General features: G+C 40.5%; 2 protein-coding genes and 1 pseudogene across 2 annotated transcripts; 1 reads left to right on the top strand and 2 right to left on the bottom strand.

The window, feature by feature from the left end:
- Nucleotides 1–410: 410 nt before the first annotated feature.
- LOC113675839 (dynamin-related protein Dyn2-like) lies at nt 411–8,305 on the bottom strand. The gene is made up of 8 exons (XM_089214436.1): nt 7,864–8,305; nt 5,347–5,801; nt 4,821–5,153; nt 3,995–4,209; nt 3,596–3,790; nt 2,880–3,015; nt 2,295–2,749; nt 411–1,294 (listed from the first exon to the last, which is right to left on the bottom strand). The coding sequence occupies exons 2-8, from the start codon at nt 5,789–5,791 to the stop codon at nt 980–982; spliced, it is 2,094 nt and encodes a 697-aa protein (XP_089070562.1). The 5' UTR covers nt 5,792–5,801; nt 7,864–8,305; the 3' UTR covers nt 411–979.
- A 1,972-nt stretch (nt 8,306–10,277) lies between these two features.
- On the top strand, nt 10,278–13,249 carry LOC113677555 (uncharacterized; annotated as a pseudogene).
- A 1,243-nt stretch (nt 13,250–14,492) lies between these two features.
- LOC113675837 (dynamin-related protein Dyn2-like) lies at nt 14,493–22,442 on the bottom strand. Its single transcript, XM_089214434.1, has 8 exons — nt 21,954–22,442; nt 19,819–20,273; nt 19,204–19,536; nt 18,529–18,743; nt 18,040–18,234; nt 17,304–17,439; nt 16,337–16,791; nt 14,493–15,361 (listed from the first exon to the last, which is right to left on the bottom strand). The coding sequence occupies exons 2-8, from the start codon at nt 20,261–20,263 to the stop codon at nt 15,047–15,049; spliced, it is 2,094 nt and encodes a 697-aa protein (XP_089070560.1). The 5' UTR covers nt 20,264–20,273; nt 21,954–22,442; the 3' UTR covers nt 14,493–15,046.
- Nucleotides 22,443–22,666: the final 224 nt, after the last annotated feature.

Here is a 22,666-nt window from a genome sequence, read left to right as displayed (position 1 = left end):
ACTTTTTGATCGAACAATTATAAAACGAAAATCACGTCTAGCCACGGTAATTTTAAAGGTAGTGTCTTCATTGGGGCGCTTGTGGGGAAAAAACTCCTATCTCCAAAAGTTAAAACAGGTATTTAATTTCAAGAACCTAAGTTACGAGAAAAAAAACACCCACCCCTGTTAAGACGCTCCATGTTTTACCCTCACAGTTTGGAGATCTTGGTCACGAGGCCTTCACTTGAGGCATCGTAAACACAGAGGACGCTGGTAAAAGCTTCTCTCATTTCAAAATTTCGCGAAAAACCTGGTAAAGTAGATAGGTGGCTAAAAATCCAACGCTATCTTACACCATTCTATCTTAGTCCAACGTCTACTAATGATCTACTCTCTCAGTTATTGGAGAGAAGAGTCCACACAGAGACTATCGTTTACTCCACAATGCACAACTTGCCTTTATTGTTTCTTTTTGAATGACTGACAATTAAATTGCCTTTCAGTTAGTGCAATACATTTAGATCTGCTAAATTTCCAACCACTATGATGGCAGGTGAAGATCTCAGGACGCTGTGTTGAGCTTTTTAAAGATCCCCTCAGAGCGTGAGATAATATGATTAAAATTAAAAGAGCACCTGGGTTTGATTCTAAACGCTACTAAGTTTAAAAATCAAAGAGCTAAAAGGGACGAGTTTAATACTTCTTCAAAAAATCATTGAAAAAAGTAACCCAAGATCTGTTGCTGTGTGCTGATCACTAGAACTTATATAAAAAAAAATTTTAAAAATTTCAATAACGCTATTACGTTAGGCATAATTGAGAACTAACTCCTACAACTTGAATACACATGAAATGTATATAACCAATTAAGTTTTTAAATTCTACCGATTGCAGCCGGGTATGACGATAATTTCGAATTCCCAGTGAAAATTGAAAGAAACCCTAAGCTAGATAATTATTTCTTGAAAAGGCTAAGTAATGAAAGCATTCCATTCAGCTACATTTTCCGGTCCTTTTGGGGAGATCCCTGTTTCATGCGCAGTAGTTTATTCAGGACGTCTTGCGTATGTGGCAGCGCTTTCTCCAAAGCGAGGGACTGTTTCCTACACAGGATGCGCTTGTCCCGTATGTCCTTCCTTTCCTCTAAGAACTCGACCAAGTTTTCTTTCTCCCAAGCGCGGTCAAGATCATCCACTAACTGTGATACGAAGAAATGCAGGATGCAGCAGGGGACTGTGTCACACACATTCATTTTAAGCACGTTGAAGCATCGCACCACGTTCCTTTTTACATTCTTTATCTCCTCCTGTTCCTAGGAAAAGAACGATAAAGCTTTCTATAGTGTCTTTCTAATAGAAAATTTTGCAGGAGTAACTGCAGAATACCCTGCCACTTTGGTCCACCTCATTTATATGTGTCGGGAGGCTTTGAAGATCGAGGCATAACACAATAGACGCTATTCTTATTCAGTGACATGTAAATGAGTAGCAGGGTATTCTGATTTTTAGCCGTTTTCTGATCAAGGGATACCCACATGTTCCAATTTTGTGCGCAAAGCTTACAAGAAGTAGCGTTACTTTAAATTGAACACATAAAAGAAATTTAAATGTTGTTTGTCCAGAGTAAGGACCGACGACAATTTTCACCATATAACGAAAATTCCGCCAAACCCATCCCCAACTGATAGGAGGCTTCAACCCACGCATTAGCACGCTGCTACAATGTCAGTTTAAAAACTTTTATATCATAATCTTACCTTACAACAACCAGCAGTGGATCAGAAAGTGTCTAAGTGAGTAAGCGACTACTCATTGGCCATTTAAATTTACTCTATTTAAAGAAACTGGACTTAAGCTCGAGAGGGTTTCTATAATCGCGAAAATTATCACCATGCTGTTTTCTGTGTGAATTTCGTTTACGCGTTAATTACCTTCGAGTGTTGGTACGTTTCATCAGTTATTTTGTGTACTTATGGTGCTGTTTGTACCGTTGCGTAATGTTACGTAATTACGTCGAGTAATTTGTAAGTTTTGTGTATAAATTAATTCATAGGGATCAATGTTTACGTCCACTTTTTAAGAAGGAGCATTATCGTTTTCGTTTTTCGCCAATAAAGCTATGCACCGTTAAGGTAAATATTTCTCTATATTGTGAGTTTATTTGTAACTTTCCGTTCTCCAAAATGTATTTTCCTACTCGTGTTTAGTACCGTAGGCGTATGGATGTTTTAAATAAAATGATGAACACGATTACGCATGACTTCGGTTACAGTTTCCATCATGCAAATTACCCTAAACGTTCTCAGTTCTCACCTTATACATGAGACTGTGTGACCCAGAACCGTCTATCTCTTGAAGCAGCTTCTCAGGGTAGAGATTTTTCGCAAGGTACTTCATATGACTCGTCATCTTTGACGTCATGCATGGATGAGGTTTCCTATGATCTACCAGAGGAAACCCTTCCCAGACACTGATCTCTCGAGGTGTGGGGATTGGGGCGAAAACGATATCAGTGCTCTTTTTCTGCATTTCAAGGAATTGTCGGATGAATTCCGTGGTCTGTTCGCGTTTCTTGTCAAAAATCTTGCTGACGACTTTCGCTTCAACAGCTTGTTTGAGAGTTGGGAACTTTGACAAGGTTTGTTCGATGGCCCGTTGGACGATATCTCGCAGAGTTGTCTCGACGTTACTGACAAGATTCTCTGACAGGGGTAGTAACTGATCAACTGGACCCTTACGCGTTACAGGTTTACCATTGGCATTGGATCCTTTCATATGTGGAAGAGGTTTTTTTAAACTGGCGTACAGCCTTCTAATCTCATGGTATCTTCTTGGTTTTCCCAAGAACATTTGATTTCTCATAACAACTCTGTTAAGAGTGGCTTAGTTCTCAAATACCTGTATACTTCTCATACAGAAGCCTCTGCAGCAGCTGACTGTTTTCACTGCTGTCTCCAAGAGGGGCAGCCACACCCTCCAATTTTCTTTTTTGTCTTCGTATTTCATCGTCATTACGCATCTCCAGAGGATTCACCTGTGACAAATTTTATCCAAAATGTTATAATCACTTGCATAGCCACTGCTTTAGTTTAGCGTGTCTCGATGGCTCGTTTTGAAAGGGTCTAGACCATTAATTCCTTTTGCTTTCATAATAAAGACATATTTGGATCTCTAAGAGCATTGAGAGAGCCTGCAAACGAGAATTCGAGGCCTATAATGGTTTCCTCTCTCTGTTCATGTGGTTCACAAAGATGTTTTACTCAAATAATTCAATTTACAGCTTCAAGTTTAATTTGGGGATAATTTGGGATAAAAGAACTATTTAAAGCAGGGATTGGTCTTAGTGCTCTGTACTGCATGTATGCTGACAGTACACCTTAAGCTTTGTGATGGGTCAGAAGATTAACACCGCATGTATGTTCAAAAGTATGCAATGAGACCGCTGGAAAATTCAAACAGATTCAGGAAAATACAAGACTAAGTAGAATGAAAAAATTCTGTGACATGGTGTCATGTAAATAAAACCATCGCCACAAAATTTCACAACAATGACAACTCGTTCATAAACAGACATTTAAGACTTAAAGACGAAGCAAGATGTCAGAGACACTCACCTTGAAAACTTCCTGATGAAATGAATTAAACAGATGCCTGACGCCTTCCCCTCCGGCCGTGTCAGAAGTATTGTTGAAAAGAAGAATATTTAACTCTCTAATTAGACTTTCTTTCAGTTTCATGGCCACTCCACCCTTGCCTTCGTTCGACTCTGGTACCTCACTGTCCTCTAGTTCTACAAGTGTTTCATCCACCTTATTGGATCAAAAAGTTGTGATATTGAGACATGACATCAGAAAATATTGTCATTTTCTGTTGCTCACATAATACACACATCATCATTCATCAAGTGGTTACGGATCTAGGGGCGATTATAAAAAATACTAAATATAATGGAGAAAAACGAGTGCTAACCTGGCAATGATAAAATAATCATTACTTGTAAGCGACTTTCTTACCTCTTTTTTTCGCTTCTTCATTAGTGTCACCAGAATAGGAATCTCTGTGATCATCTTCTCAGCCAGTAAAGAGATCATAGTATCCATGAGTCGATCAATTCCACAGACATGTTGAATGTCCTTGTACTGAGGATGCCGCGCAAACCATTCTTTTTCATGGACACGTGTCGTTTCAGCGTCCCAGTCCTTCTCAGCTGGATCTGTGCCATCTTTCCCTTAATGTTATATTGAAAAGAAAGCCGAAGGCTATAGGCTATTTTTCCTATAACATCCCTAGATGTTTTCAAATTAAATTAGACCCGAATTACACCAAATACATTCCTGTTCAATGGTTCGAGTTTTCCCGCTCTCTTTACGTGTAGAAAGAAATCATATATTTCTTTCGTTTTTGACTCACTTCACGCGGGGATTGGTTACAAAAAAAATATGGAGCCACACCCTCGATCAATCAGATGCCAGACTATACCAATCGTAACTCCTTGGTTTGTGTTTACGTGTTTACCCTTGTTCTTATTGCAGCGTTTTCATAAAAGCCAGGTAAAACTGGCCGTCTTACTCCCCTCCCCTTGTTCAGCCTGCGATCGAGCTCTCGTGTCTGGGTTTCATCTTACAGCACAGCCGCCCATTACACCATCGCCGCTTATGGAAAAATTACTCCAAACCCTGCATTAGCTCTGATATCCTCTGATATATTTCTTACTATCACTAAGCGATGTGACTACTTAAGCTATGCTTTTGCGACCCTCAGTAGAGGAACCTAACTACTGGTGTAAGCTAAGCTATCGACGCATTTCAAAGTTAAACTCACCGAACAATCATATTTTACCTCGCAGTACAATAAATCGGTTATCATCCAGTGTGAAGCTGGATCCATTCATGGCCACCCTTTTCCCCATGTTATCAGATTCTCTCAACTTATCTGGCTTGGTAAGCGCACAGATTGTGCGGCTCCTAAAATCTGGGGCCTTTTGCATGACAAGGTTTATTGCACTGTCACCTGTGGGGTCCCCTACTTCAGATACTATGACAATAATGCTGTTAGAGTTTTTCTCGATGTATTCCAAAACTAAATCTTGAGTGACGAGATTCATGCGTAGATCGTCATTGGCAAAATGAGCGCCGGGAAGGTCGACCAAGGTAAGAGTCGTGAATTCAGGGCCTGAGGAAGAGGAAAGAGCACGAAGTCGAAATTACTTCAATACTTCAACAGTTCAAGATAATTTAAATTTCAGAATGAACTTGGAACTTCTATAAAGTTGAATGAAGAATTTGCAAGACTGGCAGGGAAAAAAGGACTTTTAAATGATTTCGATAAGTGAAATCTGAATTCTAGTTAAAATAATATATCTTACCTTGCAGAGTAACATTAACAGGGGTTTTCGAAATTGGAGTTCCCTCTTCCTTTGGTAAATGTGCTGTGACTTGGATAAGAAATGTCTCCACGGCATCATCCTTGGGATTTTCCGCGGCTTCCCTTAGACCCAGTAGATCGCATTTCACCTCCACGAGGCTCTTCTCGCCGTTTCTTAGGTTGAGTATTATGGGATATGTAGTGCGGGCCTGTAAGGTGTTTGCGGTTTCATTGCGGCGCATTGGGAGAAGATATCGCCCGATCAGACGGTTTATCAGAGTGGTTTTTGCCATGTTTTGCCGACCGACCATGACCAGATGTGGAATGTTGAAGGCTTGGCGTAAAGTATCGTCACTTATCATAGTTTGAATGAAGTCAAGAACGACGCCAAATTCACTACTTCGGCCATATTTCGCAACAGGTGTTGCGATGACTTCACCAGACATGGTTTACTATCTGCAATGATGCAACAGACAATTGAGGGGTCAGTCCTTATTTATCCCCGGGCGGTAGGGGGGAAGGGAATCTTTTATGGGGTCACATGTTTTTCATGGGGCAGAGATGAAGATCAGTTTCACCAAAGAGTTTAAAGGGGGACTGTGGAAAATGACCGCCAATTAACTGCTGATGAGTGGGGGAGGGGGCATTGCATAGCACAGGATCTTATGGGGGATCAGGTAAACGTTCTTTTTATTGTTTCATTTTTTTTTTTTTAACCACAAAGGGGAGTAATGTCGAAGCCTGATTGGCCAATTTGCTATTGTCGCGTCAACGCGTCATGCAATGGCCACAAACTGAAAGAATTGTTTTGTTTGACGTTGATGCCGAGGTAAAAAAAACAAATCGTTCACTCGGCTGCGCCTTGTGAGTCCACAACAGTTTGACCACTGTGACGACGGATATTATAATGTATTATTAGGCAACCCTTGTGGTAAAATTTCCAGACTACCTTTAATAAAGTCACAGATTTAAGGTTTGGTTTTCGACAACGAAAACCAATGTAAATAAATTGTGCTATCGAGCAACAGAAAAATTTGTTAAAAAAATCCGACCTGCGAGCTTCCATATTTTTAGTTCATGACATACAAGAAATGTGTTCAGGAAAACTCACTACCTGACGCGTGAATTTCGCGTTAAATTGCGCCAGAAAACCGATATCGCACGAATCGCGAAAAAAAGAAAACAGAAATAATATTGCTTGTTTTTATCGTGAGTGTGCGCCCCAGAAACCATTTCAAAGTCAACTGTCAGAACTGTCATTGTGTTAGCGAATAGGAAGAAAGGTCAGTCGTACACGTTTGATTCTTCGACAATTAACAATTGGTTCATATGTCAGCATGCGTTCATCGAGATATGAAGCACGCGGGAAGTTTGGAGAACACGAAAGATGCGTAAGAGCTTCTTCGTCTTGTTTGGTTGAACTTTTGCTTGCCATTTTCTGGACCTTTTGATTTACCGCAAGGGTTACTAAATCTTAGGCTAGATTTGCGTATAGTTGGGCGAAAATTTACTAACGGTATATAACAATGGGCAAAACTGTGAATTAAGACGCAGTCTCTCTAGAGGCGGTCCGGCGGAAGGTATTGAAGGTATTAAACATCAACATTGATCGGTCTTTCAGAAGTGCTTCTCAAGCTGTTATAGCTATAGAGTCTTTGTATATTAATATTGTCTGGCCATTATAATAGAATCTTTTTAGCCGTCGTTCTGCTGAAAATATTACCCGTATGATTCAATTTTCGCAATGCAAACAAGGTCATTTGTTCATAAACAGAAGCTACGGTTCTGACATCTGTTTGAGATTCAATTTCGCAAAGGTTTGATAATTTAATTATGAAGACTTCGGAGAACATGACGCTTGAAGAGACAATCGTTCACAGTTGTGCACATTGTTATATACCTCTAGTAAATTTTCGCCCAACGATAGGTAAATCTAGCTAAAGATTTAGTTCCCTCGCGATAAATTTTAGTTGGCGCATTTTGGAATTGCGTCTGCGCCTGCATATATACTGTAAAAAAGATTATGTTTCCTTTACGCGGATTAATTAAGGAATTAATAATTAAAACGATGATAAAGCTGCCCTCAGATTCAACTGAGTTATGTTTAAATTTTGGTTCCCTTCGTGGTAAATTTAATCCGCGCATTTTGCAATTAGATAGGTTACCCTCAGATTGAAGTGAGTTCATTGTTAAAGAAAATTATCGGTTTCGTCTTTCCGAAATAGATTCACGACCTCTTTCATTTAAAAACCTCAATCAAATGTAAGAACCGTAGCTTCTGTTTATGAACAAGTGTGCTTGTTTACATTGCAAAAGTTGAATCCAACGAGTAATATTTTCAGCAGAACGACGGCTGAAAGGACTCCTACTATAATAACTAGACGCTGTTAGTATACATAGGTTCCATAACAGCTTCATAAGCACTCCTGAACCACGGAATAATTTGTGGTATTTTACAATGTGGGCGACTAGAAACCATAATCAATTATGTAACACTCTTATCAGTTAGTTGCCTTACCTTTTGTTACGCGGACACGTAAAAACTGCTTTAAGGTTGAACCGTGCGGAATATTCAATTTCCTGCCGGGAAACACCTTGATTTAAGTGAACGACTGAATAGGCTCTTTGCAGGACTTCATCACCTGCTTGGATACCACATAGCAACGCACTGTAATATACATAGCAAGCAAACAACAGGCGGCCCAAGCTGTATAATGATCATCTTGCGAAATAAGATTCATGGCGAAATTATAAGAGTTTGAAGGAAAATATTTACGACCGCTCCTATGAATAAAAAAATACAGTCAAATTCTCAATAACAATACCTCACCTTACTTCTACAGAGCATCGCTTGTCACCTGACCGCTTACTATGTTGAAAAGAAGCCATTTTAGGGAGTTATTCATTTCTAGGTTTACTACACAAGAGAAGGACAAAGCTGCACGCTCCATTTCCGAACGACCGATCCGAGAAGCGAAAAATCCAAGCTCAAAATGACCGGGCGGCTACAAATCCAGCGCGCGATTTCGCGATTCATTGCGGCAATATCGGAAACAGTATTATTAGTATTGATTAAAGTTAAGTTGATGTAATGATTGTGGAATATCTGGCCGGAAATCAAGCGTACGTTCTGTCTGCTCTAATGAATGAGTTTGTTTATCTTTTGTCTGAAAGATCTTTTATAGCCAATCAGCTTACCTTTGATCAAGGTGTGTCCATACGATAAAGGAGCAGTTGATTGTAGTTTTAGTCAGTCTGAGATAATTTGTTGTGCATGCGAGAGAATCTAAAAAGAGAGAATGAAAAATCTAGAAGAGAAAAGCGACAGTGTGGGTTCCTTACCAATTCCCCACATTAATGGCATCTCCGACGGGACCCTTTATCTCCAACTATAGAACCTAAACTCAAGGCTCTCGATGCCGAGCTTCAACTTTTTGTTCTAACGCGCGGGGAGGCTAACGCAGTTGTGGAAGCATAAAAGCAGATCTCGTGAATGGGAAACCAGGATGGAAAGATTGGGGATTCGAGGAGCTAATGCAATAGCTAGAAGAATGGAAAGCCATCTATACAATGAAAGTAAATGAGTCGGTTCACGGGACCTTTCCATCACTGCCTCCAGCTCAGCATCCTCGCCCTCCACTTCCGCCGCGTCCTCCTCGTATTCCCCGCGAAAGTTGTTTCTACGCGTAAGATCGCGGATCAATCCCACGACAAGCGTGTGTTCACTGCGATCGCGTGATTAACAGATCCTGGTAATGTGACAGCGTGACATCTCAAGCAGAGCGAAGACGAATTCTACAAAGGAAACGCTTGTGTTTTAACTGCACTGGAACACAACATAGTGCATCTCAATGCCTTAGCCGCGCATCACTCGCCATTTGCGATCACTCGACAACAGCTCGACGCCAAACAACAAACAACGGTAGAGTGGTGTTAACTGCGACCCAAGAAGGAGAGAAAGTGCGCCACTCCGTTGTGCTCGTGAAAGTGAATGGCGTGACTTGAAGAGCTCTTTTAGATACCGGGGCAACGGACTGTTATGCTTCAGGATACATCTTGGATCGATTAAATCTTGCACCGTCATGCACTCTCACGCGCCGAATACAAACTATTGTGGGCACTGTTACAAAGCGAACTGAAACCTACAACGTGCTAGTGAGTGACACAAAATGAAACTATATCATTCCTCTCAGTGCAAACAGAGTAGGCCGTGCTGAAATGTTGTGCGTGGAAACCCGAACTACAAGGAAATGATCGGAAAATACCGTCATCTGAAAGACGTAACTATAGAAGACACTGACACAAAGAGCTTACTTCCGGTTCATGTTATTCTGAGCGCGAGTAATTACGCGAAGATTAAAACGTCAACAACCCAGCATACTGGAGCCATTGGTGAGCCTGAAGTCGAGTACACTCTCTTTGGGTGGACTATTATGTCGCCCGGGACGGAGCAAAACCTTGACAGCATGTTCTTAACCCGGACGACTTCAACCAGTTATGAAGAGCTTTGCCGCATGGACGTCCTTAGACTTTGAAGACAAACCTAATGGGAATCAGAGGGTGGTGTATGGAGAATTCCTCGAACAGCTGAGCCGCAGCCCTAAAAGCTGGTAAGAGACCGGCCTTCCCTGGAAAGGAGATCATCCTCCATTACCCTCCAACAAGTCGGGAAGCCTGAAGTTTGGTTCAACGACAGAAGAAAACAGGAAAGCTTGACAAGTATGATGCAATCATCCAAGAACAGCTACAGGAAGGAGTTACAGAAGAAGCAGAGATGCCAGCATTTGAAAGAAAATTCTACATCCCCCACAAGACTGTCGTAAGAGAGCGCCGAAACTACTAAGATGCGGATTGTGTACGATGCCTCAGCAAGAGCTTATGACTTAGCTCCCTCCCTAAACGACTGCCCAGAAGTTGGACCACCCCTACGGAGCCAGTTCTGGAAAGTACTTTTAAGGGGAATGTTTCCTGTAATGGCCCTCTCTGGCGATATTCGTAAGGCATTTCTTCAAGCGCGTATCCGCGAGCAAGACCGAAATGCACTACGGTTTCATTGGTTGGACGGCAAGAATCAAAGACTAGCAAAGCAAGTACTAACTATACCTCGCCGAGAACTGATCTCTGGTCACATAGCTGTGAACCTCTTGAGAAACGTGCAAGACGCGCTTCAAGGATTCCCAATAACTTCCCTACACTGTTGGCTCCACAGAAGCGTTGCCTTACATTGGATATTAGGCGGAGGAGACTACGAGCAGTTTATGGCTAACCGAGTAAGGAAGATTAGAAAGCATGTTGAGGTTAGCTGACGGCAAGTACCAACTAAAAATAATTCTGCAGATCTTGCCAGCCGTGGTGGACTGGTATCTAAAGAGAACCAACTATGACGGAGTGGACCACTGAGTGGCTTAGTGACCCTAGGAAATGGTCAATAAACCTTGTCACCGCACCCAGTAAGGAATCCAACCGAGAGGCGAAAACTACAAAGGAGCTGTTTGGCCGTGAAATCTGACGATGAGCTCGACGAACTTATTGCGAAGAACTCATACTGGGAAAAATGCTAGAGAAATAAGAGCAAGTAGAACAAGGGGTCCTCTCACAACATAAGAAATTAATTGGTGCTTTATGCCGGCAGTCTAACGAAAGCCTTGTACCTAGAAGTCTTACCAAATCTAGAAACCACTACCCTCATGCCAAGCCTAAAACGTTTCATCGCTGAACAAGGACGACCTTCGAAGATTCTCTCAGACAATGAAAGGACTTTTGTGGGAGCGACAAAACTGATGAAAGAAATCCAGAAAGACAGGCAGATGCAAGGTTACCTAGCATCGAAGAAGATCACATGGAGATTCAACCTGAGCCGAGCACCCTGGTGGGGCGGCTAGTTTGGAGCGCATGGTGGGCCTCTTTAAACGCACTTTCTACAAAGTAATTGGTGGAGGGATGCTAACGTGGTCAGAGGTGAGCGAAGTTGTGCTCGATGTGAAAACTCACCTAAACTGCCGCCCCTATCGTATGTGGAAGATGACGTTTTGAGAAAACAATTGTAAAATGAAAATCACGTCTAACCACGGTAATTACAAAAGTAGTGTCCTCAATATAGTCCAGGAGCATATGTCTGATAAATAATTCCCGTAGGCTTTTTTGGAAGAAAGCAAATCATTAGCCTAGTAGTGTTCATTGGACCACCAGGATTCCTGAAAACGTTGTTGACAATTTTGTTAAGCGTTCAGAGGATAATTATGGCGTGTTTAAAAAGGGCCTAGCTGATGCAGCATGAAAATGAGGCTAAAAAACTATAAAGGACCATTATTTCTTTCTAATTCAGGGAACCTCAACCAAATTCACCAGGTACAATAAGCAAGCAACCCCGAAGCCAACGGATTAGTTTAATTCATTAGCGGAGGTCACGTGATTCATTCTAGCATGAAAGCGAGGCTGTAAGCTGGGCATGAAATGAAGGTCAGCCCATATCCCGGACTCGTGGCCCAACTCCTTAAATATAATTATGAGACAGTTCTGATGCCAGAAAATTGTTTTTTTGTTTTGTTTTGTTTTTGCTTTTTTTTTTTTTTATTAATTAAGGAAACAAGGCTGCTAACTTAAAACCCAGGCCTAAAATTTTGGGAAGAAAACCTCCATATTTATAAAAAATATATATATTCTTTTGGCATTCCTATTCTATTTTTTTTAATAAGCAGGCACTTTATGAAGCATTTTACATTAGAATATATTCTTTGATTTTTGATCGGTATGACTTACCCATGTCGTTAAAAGAAGCCACCAGAGAGAAAAGGCAAGGAGGACAGGATCCCATCTATTATCGAATCACAGATTCCACCAACATCTCAAGATTTTCGATGAAGAAGCTTCTGTCGCATACGAAGACGAAGATGAAACTCACCACCTACCTCGCAGACAAAGCATTCAGGCACTTCAGGGGACAGAGTGGTCGGCGATTTCTTGTTGCATGGGGCAGTGAATGTAAGGCGACCTTCAAAGATGTTGGACATCTTCAGAGCAACCAAGAAGAAGCGGACACAAAGATCATCCTTCATGCCTTTGATGCCACATCGGATGGTGCAATGGAGATCCATGTCCACTCCCCTGACACTGATGTCTTTGTTCTTGCTTTAAGACGGTTTCCAGAGCTGTGTAGCAATGTTTCATTCGTTACAGGAAAGGGGCGCAACCGCAGAGAAATTAGGCTAGAACCAATAGTTCAGGCTCTCGGGGAAGCCAGGACAGCTGCTCTTCCCGCGTTCCATGCACTCAGTGGAGCAGATAACACCGGATGCTTTTCAGGCCATGGAAAACCTTTGTGTTGGAAAGAATATCTGAATGTTGATGAAGATGTTGTCAGAGAGATGGCTAAGCTGGGAACAACATTAACACCATCTGAAGAAACCATAAAGGCCATTGAGAAGTTTGTTTGCGAACTCTATGTTCCAAATACATCGCTTACCACCGTGAAAGAACTTCGATGGTTGTTATTTCGTAAGAAGCAAGCACAGTCAGAAAGACTGCCACCAACCCGAGGTGCTCTTCTTCAAGCTGTTCTACGAGCCCACTATCAAGCTATTGTTTGGGACAACGATGTTGTGGCAAACCCTGACATTCCGTCTCCTGAAAACTATGGGTGGGAGAAAAGTGACAACAGATGGTTTCCAGTAATGACAAGGCTGCTGCCAGCACCAGAGGCCATAATTCAGCTAGTCAAATGCGGATGCACCAAGCAGTGCGCAAGCAACCGATGCCAGTGCCGCAGAAATGGATTGCCATGCACAGACCTTGGCTCTTGCTGTGATGAAGAGGATTAACCCTGCCAGAATGTTTTCAGTGATGTGGTAGATGACGATGAAGAATGTGATGACGAATAGGATGACATGAAGAATAAAGAAAATTAACAGATGGATCCGGACCTCGAATTAATGCTGATACATTTTTATGTGTTCCTGTAAATGAAGCTATCTTACTTTGTAGGTTAACGTTACCTTCGATATATCGGTAAGAAATATGAAAGATATAAGATGACTGACAACTTAACACAACTTTGTGCCCAGTTGAAAGCATTTAATTTTTTCTAGTAAGTTAACACGGTGATAGTATAGTTTGTATATTTTAATCTCACCAAGGACCAGCGATTGCTATTATTATTTATGGTTTACGGGACAGAGTAAGGCTTAATGTAATTAATAAGCCTCGTTGTTATCGTTAGTTCATGATGTTACAGCAGAAATTTAGTGTAAACAGCCCTCTTGGTTGGCTTTAAAGATCACAGCTTTGTAAATTAAGGCGATTTTGGCCAGCATCAAGAATAAGTGTTTTCATGTCATTAATCGCGAGTTATGAGCCTCGCTTTCATGCTTAGTCAATCACGTGACTTTCATTAATAAACACGGTTGATTTCCTGGCATCTGGACTGTTTCGCAATTAAATTTCAGGAGTTAGGACACGAGTCCGCGGTATGGGCTAATGTTACTTTCATGCTAAACTTACTAGCCTCGCTTTCATGCTAGATCGATCACGTGACCCTTTTTAATAAAATAAACTAGTTTTTTGGCTTCAGGGTTGCTTACTTGTTGTATCTAGTGAATTTGGGTGGGTTTCACTGAATTGGAGAGAAATAATGGCCCCTTGTAGCCTCTCAGCCTCGTTTCCATGCTGGATCAGGTAGGTCCTTTTTCAATACCCCATAATTACCGTCTAATCGCTTAACAAAATTGTCAACAACGATTTTTAGATTCCTTGTGGTCTAGTGAACCATGTTAGGCCACTGGCTTGCTTTCTTCCAAAAATACCCACGGAATAACTTTAGCACCCAGACTAATAGGGCTATTGTGGGGAATCTCCAGTCTCCAAAGGTTTAAACAGGAATTAAATTTCAAGAACCTAAGTTATGAGAAAACAAACACCCACCCCTGTTAAGACACTCAATGTTTACCCTCAGAAGTTGGAGATCTTGGACACATGACCTTCACATGAGGCACCGTAAACACAGAAGACGCTGGTAAAAGCTTCCCTCGTTTTAAAATTTCGCGGAAAACCTGGTAAAGTAGATAGGTGGCTAAAACCCAACGTTTACTAGCACGTCTACCAATGATCTACTCTCTCAGGTATTGGAGAGAAGAGTCCACACAGAGACTATGGTTTACTCCACACTGCTAAACTTGCCTTTATTGTTTCCTTTTGAATGACTGACAATTCAATTGTCTTTCAGTTGGTGCATTACATTTAGATCTGCTAACTTTCCAAATATTACGATGGTAAAGATCTCAGGAAGCTATGTTGAGCTTTTTAAATATTCCCCTTAGAGCGTGAGATAGTATAATTAAAAATAATCACCTGGCTCTGATTCTAAACGCTACTAAGTTTAAAAATCAAAGAGCTAATAAGGAAGAGTTTAATACTTCTTTAAAAATCATTTTAAAAAGTAATCTAAGATTTGTTGCTGTGTGCAGCTCACTAGTACTTATATGAAAAAAATTTTGAACATTGACTAACGCTATTACGTTGAGCATAATTCAGAACTAACTCCTTCAAAGAATACACATAAAATGTTTATAACTAAATGAATTTTTAAATTATACCTATTGCAACCGGGTATGGCGATGATATTCAGAATTTTATACGAAAATTAAAAGAAACCCTAAGCTAGATAATTATTTCTTGAAAAGGCTAAGTAATGAAAACATTCTATTCAGTTACATTTTCCGGTCCTTTTGAGGAGATCCCTGTTTCATGCGCAGTAGTTTATGCAGGACGTCTTGTGTATGTGGCAGCGCATTCTCCAAAGCGAGGGACTGTTTCCTACACAGGATGCGCTTGTCCCGGATGTCCTTCCTTTCCTCCAAGAACTCGACTAAGTTTTCTTTCTCCAAAGCGCGGTCAAGATCATCCACTAACTGTGATACGAAGAAATGCAGGATGCAGCGGGGGACTGTGTCACACACATTCATTTTAAGCACGTTGAAGCATCGCACCACGTTCTTTTTTACATTCTTTATCTCCTCCTGTTCCTAGGAAAAGAACGATAGAGCTTTCTATAGTGTCTCTCTAAATACCCTGCCACTTTGATCCCCCTCATTTATATGTGTCGGGAGGCTTTGAAGATCGAGGCATAACACAATAGACGCTATTCTTATTTAATGACATGTAAATGAGTGGCAGACTATTCTGCAGTTTAGCCATTTTCTTATCGAGGGATACCCACATATTCCAATTTTGTGCGCAAAGCTTACAAAAATTAAGTTTACTTTTAACTTAACGCATAAAAGAAATTTAAATGTTGTTTGTCTAGAGTAAGGACCGACGACAATTTTCACCAACTATCGAAAATTCTGCCAAACCCATCCCCAACTGATAGGAGGCTTCAACCCACGCATTAGCACGCTGTTACAATGTCAATTTAAAATTTTTTATATCATAATCTTACCTTACAACAACCAGTAGTGGATCAGAAAGTGTCTAAGCAAGCGACTAGTAATTGGCCATTTAAATTTACTCTATTTAAAGAAACTGGACTTAACCTCGAGATGCTTTCTTTCTTCTTAATCGCGAAACTTATCACCATGCTGTTTTCTGTGTGAATTTCGTTTACGCGTTAATTACCTTCTAGCGTTGGTACGTTTCATCAGTTATTTTGTGTACCTATGGTTGATGTTTGTACCGTTGCTTAATGTTACGTAATTACGTCGAGTAATTTGTAAGTTTTGTGAATAAATTAATTCATAAGGATCAATGTTTACGTTCACTTTTCAAGAAGCAGCATTATCGTTTTCGTTTTTTGCCAATAAAGCTATGCACCGTTAAGGTTAATATTTCTCTTTATTGTGAGTTTATTTGTAACTTTCCGTTCTCTAAAATGTATTTTCCTACTCGTGTTTAGTACCGTAGGCGTACGGATGTTTTAAATAAAATGATGAACACAGTTACGCATGGCTTCGGTTGTAGTTTCAATCATGCAAATTACCCTAAAAGTTCTCAGTTCTCACCTTATACATGAGACCGTGTGACCCAGAACCGTCTATCTCTTGAAGCAGCTTCTCAGGGTAGAGATTTTTCGCAAGGTACTTCATATGACTTGTCATCTTTGACGTCATGCATGGATGAGGTTTCCTATGATCTACCAGAGGAAACCCTTCCCAGACACTGATCTCTCGAGGTGTGGGGATTGGGGCGAAAACGATATCAGTGCTCTTTTTCTGCATTTCAAGGAATTGTCGGATGAATTCCGTAGTCTGTTCGCGTTTCTTGTCAAAAATCTTGCTGACAACTTTCGCTTCAACTGCTTGTTTGAGTGTGGGAAACTTCGACAAGGCTTGTTCGATAGCCTTTTGGACGATATCTCGCAAAGTTGCCTCGACATTTCTGACAAGTTTCTCTGACAGGGGTAGCAACCTATCAACTGGGCTCAGAAGCGTGATTGGTTTACCATTGGCTTGTACTCCTATCGAAAAAACAGAAAAGTGATTGACTGCATCGTTCCATTGAAAAACAGTCTAAGAACTTACCTTTATGACACCTATATTAAGGGGACATTATTTCAGAACCAAAGGTATACCCTTGAGAGAGGGGCCAAGGTATGACTTTTCTTCCTCTAAAGTTTATTGAAAGTACACTTAAATTAAAGGGAAGCTTTTCCGAGCCCCGAAATGTAACCTGAAATGAGCATCCACTAAATAACCTTTAAACTTGTTATCTTCAATGAAGGGAAAACTCCATTCATGAGGCACTTTTTCAAGTCCCAATAGTGTACCCAGAGGGGAGGGTCTACTTTAAAATTTAGAACACTTTCGACGCTCATTGAAAATTGCACTATCCGGAAACGGGACGAAAATAACTCTATGAAAGGAATATTTACTATGAGCTTTTCAGCCTCCTACCCTGAAATTTTCCAAATTAGCTTAACCAGAAACAAATGTTTTGTTACAGAAAGTTTAAGAAGCTCTTAGTTAATACCTGTATACTTCTCATACAGAAGCCTCTGCAGCAGCTGACTGTTTTCACTGCTGTCTCCAAGAGGGGCAGCCACGCCCTCCAATTTTCTTTGTTGTCTTCGTATTTCATCGTCATTACGCAACTCCAAAGGATCCACCTGTGACAAATTTTATCCAAAAAAAGGTGATAATAACTCCCTTAGCCAATGCTTTAGTTCGGCGTATCTCATGCCCAATTTCCCCTTTTGAAAGAGTTTTAGACCATAAATTCAATTTCTATTCATAGTTGGAGCTCTGGGAAAATTTAGGTTTTTTTTCGCTCTGTTCTTTGTTCCTGTGGTTAACAAAGATGTTTGACTCAAGTAGCTCTTACTACACCTGCAAGTATGATCGGAAAGGCTGAAAAAAGAAACAATTGAATGCTGGAGTCTTTCTGAGTGCTTTGTACTGTATTCATGCCGATCGTAAAAGTCGTGCTTTCAGTGATGTATAAGAAGATGTTTGACTAAGTAGTTCTTTCTTCACCTACAAGTATAATTCACGAACGAGTGTAACTTGGAAAGCTAAAATTAAAAACAATTGAATGCTAGGATTGTTCTAAGTGCTTTATTTTAAAATAATTATTATTGTCGTTATGTAGAATAAGTTAAATTTCCCTTATATATCGTACTATAAGTAAAATTTTCGCCCATCACTTTGTGATAAATGACTACTCACCTATAACAAGACACTAAAGACTATAAGCCAAAGACACTCACCCTGAAAACTTCCTGGTGAAATGAATTAAACAGCTGCCTGACACGCTCCCCTCCAGCTGTGTTAGAAGTATTGTTGAAAAGAAGTTTATTTAACTCTCTTATTAGATTTTCTTTCAGTTTCATGGCCACTCCACCCTTGCCTTCGCTCGATTCTGGTACCTCGCTGTCCTCTAGTTCCTCAAGTATATCGTCCACCTTATTGGATCAAAAAGTTGTGATACTAAGACACGACACTATCATTATCACATTATCATTCATCAGGTGGTTACGGATCTAGGAGCCATAATGGCAATCACTAAACAAAGAGGAAAAAAAATCAGAGAAAATTTGGATTATTTTCGACAACCAATAAAATTTTCCCTTAAGACCGTGAGTCCTGGTCCGGGTGAGGCTCCAGCGGTCAGCTTTTTGCAAAAATTTCTAGTGGTCTCCCAATGGTGCTAGCCTGGCAGTAATCAAAAAATCCCTTCTAACAAACGATTTTGGAACCTCTTTTTTTCGCCTCCTCATTTGTGTCACCAGAATAGGAATTTCTGTGATCATCTTTTCAGCCAGTAAAGAGATCATGGTGTCCATGAGTCGATCAATTCCACAGACATGTTGAATGTCTTTGTACTGAGGATGCCGCGCAAACCATAGTTTTTCTTGAACACGAGTCGTTTCAGCGTCCCAGTCCTTCTCTTTTGGATCTGTGCCATCTTTCCCTGAATGTTATATTGAAGAAAAAGCTGAAGAAATGCCCATAAATTTTATCGAATTAAATTAGACCTGAATCACACAAAATACATTCCTGTCCAGTAGATCAAGTTTTCCCGGAGAAAGAAATCATGTATTTCTTTCGTTTCGTCTCACTGCCCTTCGAGCTGGATTGGTTACAAAAAACACACCCTCGATCAATCAGGTGCCAGACTACCAATCGTGACTCCTTGGTTTCTTGTGTTTTCCACTCTTCAGGTTATTACACGTGTTTGCCCTTGTTCTTATTGCAGGGGATATTGTGATATTTCCCTTGTCATCAGGAAGCGATGTGACTACTTTAGCTATGCTTTTGCGACCCTCAGTAGAAGAACGTTTTAACTAATACCTTACAAGTCCCTAACTACTGGTGTAAGCTAAGTTATGGGCTCATTTCAAAGTGGAACAAACTGAACAATCATATTTTACCTCGCAGTACAATGAATCGGTTATCATCCAGTGTGAAGCTGGATCCATTCATGGCCACCCTTTTCCCCATGTCATCGGATTCTCTCAACTTATCTGGCTTGGTAAGTGCACAGATTGTGCGGCTCCTAAAATCTGGGGCTTTTTGCATGACAAGGTTTATTGCACTGTCACCTGTGGGGTCCCCTACTTCAGATACTATGACGATAATGCTGTTAGTGTTTTTCTCGATGTATTCCAAAACTAAATTTTGAGTGACGAGGTTCATGCGTGGATCGTCATTGGCAAAATGAGCGCCAGGAAGGTCGACCAAGGTAAGAGTCGTGAATTCGGGGCCTGGAGAAGAGGAAAGAGTACGAAGTCGAAATGATCTGAACAGTGCAAGATATATTAAGTTTAAATTTCAGAATGGACTTAGAACTTCTATAGAATTGAATGAAGGAATTTTCAAGACTGGCAGGAAACAAAAAGCAGTTAAAAAACTTCTCGTTTATTTCACATTCACTCAATGCGAACTGCTATCTGCTATGATAAAACGACAACGATATTCACATATCGATCTCTTTAAATGAGATCGATATGTGAAATCTGAATTCTAGTTAAATTAATATATCTTACCTTGCAAAGTAACATTAACAGGGGTTTTCGAAATTGGAGTTCCCTCTTCCTTTGGTAAATGTGCTGTGATTTGGTTAAGAAATGTCTCCACGGTATCATCGTTAGGATTCTCCACAGCCCCCCCAATACCCGGTATATCGCATTTAACCTCCACTAGGCTCCTCTTGCCGTTTCTTAGGTTGAGTATTATGGGATATGTAGTGCGGGCCTGTAAGGTGTTCGCGGTTTCATTGCGGCGCATTGGGAGAAGATATCGCCCGATCAGACGGTTTATCAGAGTGGTTTTTGCCATGTTTTGCCGACCGACCATGACCAGATGTGGAATGTTGAAGGCTTGGCGTAAAGTGTCGTTACTTATCATTCTTTGAATAAAGTCAAGAACGACGCCAAATTCACTACTTTGGCCATATTTTGCGACAGGTGTTTCGGTGACTTCACCAGACATGGTTTACTATCTGCAATGATGAAACAGACCATGGAGGAGTCAGTCCGTATTTATCCCTGGGGGGGTGAGGGAAAGGGGATATTTTGTGGGGTGACATATTTTTCAGGGTGACATATTTTTCAGGGGGCTCATAGGGGGATCGGTGTCGCCGCTGAGTATTTAAAGGGAAACCGTAGCAAATTAACCGCTAATTAACTGCTATAGAAGAGGGAGGGGACATATTCATAGTACAGAGCTTTATGGGGGGATCAGGTCAATGTTTTTTAACCACAATTAAAGCAGTAATGTCGCAATTTGATTAGCCAATTTGTCTTTGTCACGTCAACGTGTCACGCAATGGTCGCGCACTGAAATAGTCGTCGATATTGTGGTAAGACACAAATCGTTCACTCGCCTGCGCCTAATGAGTCGCCAACATTTGACCGCTGTGATGACGAATATCATTGTCGATAAGAGCTCAGACAGCGCTGAACCAATGTCTACAACTAATGATTAATCCCCAAACAATTAATACCAAAGTTTGAACAAAAAAGCGAAATTATAATGAATGATGAGGTAACCCTTATTGTAAAATTTCCAGACTACCTTAAACAAAGTTACACATTTAAGGTTTGGTTTTCGACAGTGAAAACCAATTTTAAAAAATGCTAGTTGTAATATTGAGCAACAGAAAAATTTGTTCAAAAATTCCGACCCGCGGGCATTCATATTCTTTAGTCCATGACATACACGAAATGTGTCTGATTGTGAACTTTCCGTATACGATGAACAAGGAATCACACCAGCGCATTTCAAATGATGTCACTCAGCTTACCTTTGCTGCCGGTTTACACGCTTCAACTCTTAACAAAAATTCACCGGTTTAAAATTAACCGGATTAAAATTAACATTGAAATATGATCATTCCGATTCAATCTTCGCACACCGCTACACATGAAGGAAGTGGTGAATCTATTTTGGAATATATGAAACCGATAATTTTCTTACACATGTAACTCAGACAGTTCTGACTAAGGGCAACGTTTGCATCGTTCTATTTATCAATTCCTTACTCAATCCACGTAAAGGAAACATAATCCGTTTTTACTGTGCATGTCTAGGCGCAGACCGTAAGTGCAAAATGCCGGCCGGTTAAATTAACCGCCGACGAAACTGAAACTTAAGCTAGATTTGCTTACAGTCGAGCGTAAATTAACTAAAGGTATACAACAATGTGCACAACTGTGAACGATTGCCTTCTAAAGCGTCATGCTCTTCGAAGTCTTCAAAACAGAATCGTCAAATCATTGCGAAACGAAATCTCAAATAAATGTCAGAACCGAAGCTACTGGTATAGGCAAATGTGCTTGTTTACAGAGTGAAAATTGAATCATACGGGTAATATTTTTAGCAGAACGACGGCTGAAAAGATTCCTTTTATAAAAGTCAGACATTATTAGTATACATAGATTCCATGATAGCTTGATAAGCTGAACCACGAAAGACCAATCGATGTTATAATTCGAAACCTTCGAAGAGTTTCACAAATGAGAAGGGCGAGTTGCTTTAACCTTGCTGAACTGGAAAGACAAAAACACTAATTGCAACCGTCATAGATCAACTGCCTAACTTCTGATAAACACTGGCAGTTGAAATTATTTGTGGGTGACTAGAAACCGTAATCAATGATTTTATCAATTAGTAACCTTACCTGTCGATTCGCGTTAAAATCTCCGCGAACACGTACAAAATTGCTTCAAGGTTGGACCGTGCGAAATAGTTTAAAAAATCGTCAGTTTTCTGCTGGGAAACACGTTGATTTAAATGAATGAATTGAAGTTTGAGCGAAGTCCTTCTTATAAGAAAGCTACCCGGAAACTGCTCTCTGCTTTCTCAGAAAACCATACGTGACTGCACAAATTTGCATGAAACTGAGGTAATTTTCGATCCGTCGGGAGGGTGGGTTTAGATATTTCACCTTCTGCGACCTCCTTCTCAGCGAAGACCTCTCCAACACGTCTCAATTGAAGTAAATTTTAGTTGAATAATGCTATCTCCTTTGAAAACGGAGAATATTTTCTCCATTTCTTGCCAAACAAACTGATATAATTTGTGGTATGTACATATTTGAATAAGTAACCGGAAATGGTGCGTTGCTTTCTAAGAAAGACGGAGGTCATTAAGTTTGGTTATAAGAAATGTATATTATTTGTCGGTAATACAAGTTGATATTTATTTTCAAAACGAAACTCCCTCCTATAAGCCAATCAGATGTGTTCAACAGTTCCCAGCTGCTGTCATCTCACATTCGAATAGAGAAGAGAACAGGGAAAACCCCAGCGGTGTTTTCCCGGAACCAGGGCTTTTTCTATGAAATTGGAAATCGAACTTGCACAAATAACGTCATCTTTCTCGGCTAATATC

This window comes from Pocillopora damicornis, chromosome 8 (assembly GCF_964200805.1).
Source record: "Pocillopora damicornis chromosome 8, jaPocDami1.2, whole genome shotgun sequence".
Classification (NCBI taxonomy): Eukaryota; Metazoa; Cnidaria; class Anthozoa; order Scleractinia; family Pocilloporidae; genus Pocillopora; species Pocillopora damicornis.
This window is presented reverse-complemented; position numbering and strand designations above follow the sequence as displayed.

Excerpts from the sequence above, each read along its gene's own strand:
- LOC113675839 (XM_089214436.1), bottom strand. The coding sequence starts at position 5,791 with ATGTCTGGTGAAGTCATCGCAACACCTGTTGCGAAATATGGCCGAAGT. Across the intron at positions 5,154-5,346 it reads TGTTAATGTTACTCTGCAAG|GCCCTGAATTCACGACTCTT; the intron begins GTAAGATATATT and ends CCTCTTCCTCAG. Across the intron at positions 2,750-2,879 it reads TCTGTATGAGAAGTATACAG|GATCCAATGCCAATGGTAAA; the intron begins GTATTTGAGAAC and ends CACATATGAAAG.
- LOC113675837 (XM_089214434.1), bottom strand. The coding sequence starts at position 20,263 with ATGTCTGGTGAAGTCACCGAAACACCTGTCGCAAAATATGGCCAAAGT. Across the intron at positions 18,235-18,528 it reads TGAGGAGGCGAAAAAAAGAG|GTGGACGATATACTTGAGGA; the intron begins GTTCCAAAATCG and ends TGATCCAATAAG. Across the intron at positions 17,440-18,039 it reads TTCACCAGGAAGTTTTCAGG|GTGGATCCTTTGGAGTTGCG; the intron begins GTGAGTGTCTTT and ends AATTTGTCACAG.